Below are 5,476 nucleotides of genomic sequence, written 5' to 3'. Positions count from 1 at the left end.
ACACACACACACACACACACACACACACACACACACACTGATATCATTCAAGGTTGTTTTCTACACAGCCTCTGTGTAGTTAGGTGTGTCTTTACAAATACTATTTGTTTGTTTGTTTTTATTTTAAATACCCAAATATCAGGTATATTCAATATAAGCATCAGCATTAAGCATAATTAACCATCAGCAAAATCACAAATAAATTATGATTTTGTGTTTTTCCAAGTCTTGTTCAAAAACATGTATAATCATGTGTTGGTGACACATTTCTAATGCTTCACATTCCTGACACTATTATGCCAAGGTCAAAGCTAGATCATGTCTACATACACAAAATCAAAACCTTTTCACTACACAAATCACATTTCTCATTTAACATATTGACCCAACTTGTATTTTGAGTTATCTTTGATTAAAAATAATGATGATTAGCAAACGCACACAAACTCTGTTTCCGGATGTTTAGCCTTTTCTCAGATGTAGTGAGAGGTAAGCCAGTGGGACTTCAGTCTCTATCTGTCCCACCTCTCTCAACACTTCTTACGCAGAGGTTGTTATTGTGTGCCAGTGTAAACCACAGCTGTGGGACCAAGTTATTTCCTGGAAGTGTAACACTTTCCCCACAATCCCTTTGGTGGCAGTGTTGCTCTTTGGTTTGAAAGGTGTGATCAACCTCAGGCCTTAACCAGATCAAAGAACAGATGCATAGAAGTAGTTGAGAAAAAAAAAAGCCACAATCTCAGCCCCTGTTCACAAGTAGACTGGCTTATGATCGCCATATAAATGAACTGGAAATGAAAATGTTTCTAAACGCAGTATTTGCATTACTTCATTGAGTCTTCTTTGAATATGAGTTAGTAAGCAAAGTGGTTTATACATTTTAAGTATCTGTAGGAGTCATGCAGGTACTAAAAGTGCTCAAAGTTGGCTTGACTTTCTGAAACTTCAGCCCAATCAGATGTCACAAGAAGAAATGGAACAGAAACACTGTTACAATCATGTGTAAGAAAAACAGGCCAGACAGTAATCTGATATCAACAGCCTGCTGGGAGAAAGTGTCACTCAGTAAGTCTGTCAGATTCCTCAATGACACATTTAAATGAAAGCAACAACGTCCATCCTCTCAGCAGTACAAATGTACAAAATAGAAACCAAACTACTCTGAACCAAAATGGCCACTAGAGTTAACGTCAACTGACACGAGCAAAATTGGCCTCAGGGCTCACTTCATTAAAAATATGCAAAGTTACATTTCTAGTTTGGGACATGGTGTTTCCCCGGTAGAATCTCAGATTGTATGCCTGATAGAAAGTAAGCTTACAGTCTACTTCTGTGTTGTTTTTGTCCACAGAAAGAGATCAGAGAGTCCCTGGACAAAATCCTGCAGAATGAGACCGGCATAGCTCCAAACTGCATAGAAGAAGATTATGTTAAACTTTATGTGGACACTATCCAGGTAAGAAAAATGCTCTTCAGCAGGAGCGTCAGATGAGTTTTATATCATAGGTCACATACAGGGCACCTCTCGCCATAAGAACAGTTTCTTCCCCTCTGCTGTTGGACACATGAACAATAACCATATGACTGTTCCCGCCACTAACACATGACCCTACGCTGTGTCACTGCATCATTCCATGTTTGGCACTGATCACCACCTGCACTCATGTATATATCTTTCTACGTAGCACTCTTAATTCTTATTCCAACTTTTATTTTTTCATGTCTATTTAAGTGCTATTTATGACACTATGTTTGCACTGAAGCACCGCAGCAATTTCCTAATGTTGTAAACCTGCTCAACATTTGGCAATAAACCCCTTTCTGATTCTGATTCTGATTTTTGTCAGTCTAATGAAGTTTATGCATTTAGTCCATGAGTTAGCTGAAAATACAATGTTAACAGTATGTCTCAGTTTTTCTGCATGACAGAGAAATGCTGTTGTAGTAAATGACAGGAATGCTAAAAGTTTTCTGTGAAATTATAGAAAATGTTCTGGTAGGTCATTGCAAAGAAAGTTTATTTGAAATTTCTGTTGTAAATAGTGAAAAACTGTTAGTGACCTATCATATCATTTGTCCCTCTTGAAGTGTATTAATGCCGTACCCAGAGAAGCACAAAAACTCCTTCCAGAACTGCACGATGAAGTGCAAGAAATTTGTTTCCAAGAGTTTCGAACATTTGTCAAGAGGTGAGTCTTTATCTTTTCTTCAGAAATAGGTGATTCATCACGTCTGAGATTTTGAGATTTGATGAAACTCGTGTTTTTTTTTTCACTGTGTATTCTCTTTGGTTTGTAGGTACAGTGAAGAGCAGTATGTCGATCTTAAAAAATGGGCACAAACTGACAACCCAGAAACAATACACTTCCTCAAAACACTGAAAACATGTAAGGAACTCAGGTGAGTGGTTTCTGTGTTTCTGTGGCAAATGTTAATTCAGTTTCTTTGAGCCCTATAATTGAATCAAAATACTTACTCACCACTGGATATCTACTTGAAGGCTTAACATGCTGTAGAACATGATGATCAAAGCTGATGCCTGTTTTATAAATATTTTATGCTGTTTCTTTCAGGAAGTATGCTCAGACGATTGGTACGGGAGTCACACTTTCTCTTGTCAAAGAAACTGTGGAAACACTGGATAACCTGGAGCAGTCTACTTTAACATTCCTGATGGAAATTATAACTGTTATTGCAGAGGTATCTATCCATCCTAACCACAGATTTAAAAAAATATATATATATAGGTAAATATATTTTCTTCTATTAATACGACATTTTCTGTCCGGCAGAACCACTTTAAAGATTTCTTCAGATCGGGCAGCAACTTGAACCACTTTGTTTACCGTGTTTACAGTCACTTCCCCACACTGCCCTATGTTATGGATGAGAAAAAAGTAAGAAAATTCCCAGATGTCAAATATACACAAATTTACCTGTAGTTGTTTTTTTAAACCGTTTCAGTCAAACTGCATTCATATTGTCTTTATGTGTCTCAGGAGGTGGTGAATGAGGCCTATAAGATCATCGCCCGCACTTATGTCGAACATCTTATAACAAACAAGCAGAGAACCCTGAAGGGGCGATGGGCTCCTAATATTGGTGAACAAATACATGAAGATGCAAACCATCTTCACAAGAGCATTTCACTCTTGGTGAGATCAACAAGTTGCAAACAGTCTGCTTATTGTTATGTGAATGACGTTTTACCAAAAGAGCAACTGGAAAAAAATCTTAACCTTGAGATGAATTCCTGTCATACTTTTTTGTGATTTATCAGGCTCCCGGTGTCCACGAGTGGCGCAAGATGATGCTGGGCATCCAAGAGGTGTTGGACTGCACATCCATTGATGCACTGAAGATAATAATGGCACGACTACAGCAGGACTATTTCAGAAAGAGGTAAAATGATCTCTTACCTGTATCAATACAAACATGTTTACACACCTTCTCAGTAAAGGCCTCAGCCTCTCGCTGATAGGAAAGAGGGTGCTGCATTGATAACCTCCTTCTGACTGCTCTGACCAGCAGATTTCTGTAGTTTCCTTCAGAGACACAGACTTATTTTCAAACACTCACAAACTAACCATGAAACCTTAGTGCAATTTGACACATGCTGGAAATGTAAGTCAAAGTACGCTTCTTCCATGTTATGAGCAAACTATGGGCAACCACAGCAATCTGCTTGCAACCAAAGCAATAGCAAGGACAGGAAGCAACATCCCTGACCAACTGGTTGTGAAACCATTCTCACCAAGAGACCATGGGATCACTAAGAGCCCTAAAGATTTTTCTTGATATGACTATTTCACTGCTATAGATCATAATTAGGAGCTTCAATAGATAACCTATTTCATCTAGCAGTCAACAGTCTCATTGCTACACGCCCCTTGAAAATGCACACAAATTTGTGCTTCATTCAATCGTTTTTTAGTAACGTCTTACCAGCTTGCACGTGTAAAACACACTTCCCCAGCAGAGCAGCTAAATTCTCAATTTGTCAAACATCCCTCATGTCTATTTTCTGGATGCAAACACTTGGCACAAAACAGTTGTGCGCAGTTTAGCTCATCCTTCCAGATGACTTGGCTAAGACAGCGTGCAAAGAGGTCATCAAGGAAAACATCTTTTCTAGATGCCTTATTTTATACTTTTAATCTTGTAAATATTGTTCTTCGCTGTATAAAAGAAAAGAAAAACTCTTTTAAATGAATAGACCTGTCTAACAGAATAATTTATGTGTTACTAACTCTGTGGGGTTTCTTCTTTGACTACAGTGAGGACTTCAAGTTCCTGAACAAGTTGCTGAAGTGGAAGGGTCTTTCTAATGGCGATGTCAACGAGGTGCTGGACGCTCTTCCCGGCAGTGAATCCAGACCTATTTGCAGGTCCTGTTTCTCCTGCCTTACCTGCTGGTGACGGCTTAGTTGGGCAACACGGGATGAAGCGCAACAAAAAAGATCAACACTGATTGTTACATGTTTGTTTATGAAACATAAAAAAGACAGCAGGTGGAGTTTGGCTGCGGGAGCATTATAAGCTGTGCAATTTCAAATGGCACAAAAAAGTTTTGGTGAAAGAGCTTTTTAGTGACATTTAGTAGCAGCAAAATGTGTGTTTTTTACTCTTACTCTGTATTACAGTAAACAACAGTAATGGTTGTTTATGTACTTGAATTTGCTTTGTTTACTGAAGTTAGTGAAAGAAATGTTTAGATCATGTTTTTAAAAAATATTTTAATATTTATTACATTTTATTTATGAAGGTACAAACATACATTTGTACAGAGTGAAGCGATTTAAAAGCCCACCTCTTATTCCGTTATCTACACTGAGACTGCTCCTGCCTTGTTAATAAACATGCAAAACCTCATTGTCTGATAATGAAGCACAAGCTCCTGGGATTATTTCTACTGCCTAGCAAGCTGTAATATTACAAATTCCATTAAAAATTCTCAAAAAAGGAGACAAATGCTCACACACAGGTCCCGTTTAATGACCCGAAGTAGCAGATGAGTCAGATGAGCATGAGCTGCCTGTGTAAGGACACCTGTAAGTCATCACTGCCCCCTGATGGGGACTGACTTCCCCAGCCTGAACTGCAATTTTTGCCACTTCAGCTTTGGCCTCATTTTTCTGCTGTTGACAACTACTTACAACACACACACACTTCCTAAACTGCTAATTTTGAACAAGAAAAACAAGGAATAATTAAAAATAGATATGATGAGTGTAAAAATATAACACAGGCTGAATGCAACACAGTTGCTACAGTCCAGGCTGTGAAGTAAAGTTACCACAAAGCTGTAAGAGTGTGCATGTGCAGGTTAATGGAACAGTGAAGGCATAACTGCAGCTGTGTTATTCCCTTAAATGAAAGTGTTGCTTAGATGTAATCTTTGGGCATCTAGAAAAATTGTAGCTTTCTTTCAGTTGTAACCTTTGACCCTGGCTTCTCTGACAGACAGGATGGAAAA

The 5,476-nt window shown here is 38.4% G+C and overlaps 1 protein-coding gene across 2 annotated transcripts in view; it reads left to right on the top strand.

Moving 5' to 3' along the window:
- The window catches only part of si:dkey-196h17.9, a 7,615-nt gene extending 2,421 nt beyond the window's left edge, over window positions 1-5,194 (top strand). For both annotated transcript variants that reach the window (XM_005944176.2, XM_042212861.1), the window contains exons 4-11: window positions 1,352-1,456; window positions 2,089-2,189; window positions 2,299-2,400; window positions 2,574-2,700; window positions 2,793-2,897; window positions 3,000-3,155; window positions 3,281-3,402; window positions 4,278-5,194. In XM_005944176.2, the coding sequence (XP_005944238.1) occupies window positions 1,352-1,456; window positions 2,089-2,189; window positions 2,299-2,400; window positions 2,574-2,700; window positions 2,793-2,897; window positions 3,000-3,155; window positions 3,281-3,402; window positions 4,278-4,419 (960 nt within the window). In that variant the 3' untranslated portion in view covers window positions 4,420-5,194. The remainder of the gene's footprint in view (window positions 1-1,351; window positions 1,457-2,088; window positions 2,190-2,298; window positions 2,401-2,573; window positions 2,701-2,792; window positions 2,898-2,999; window positions 3,156-3,280; window positions 3,403-4,277) is intronic.
- The last annotated feature ends 282 nt before the right edge of the window (window positions 5,195-5,476 follow it).

This window comes from Haplochromis burtoni, unplaced genomic scaffold (assembly GCF_018398535.1).
Source record: "Haplochromis burtoni strain Fernald_Lab_line unplaced genomic scaffold, NCSU_Asbu1 Contig_396, whole genome shotgun sequence".
In the NCBI taxonomy this organism is placed as follows: Eukaryota; Metazoa; Chordata; class Actinopteri; order Cichliformes; family Cichlidae; genus Haplochromis; species Haplochromis burtoni.
Note: the sequence above shows the minus strand (reverse complement) of the source record. Positions and strands in the feature narration are given on the sequence as shown.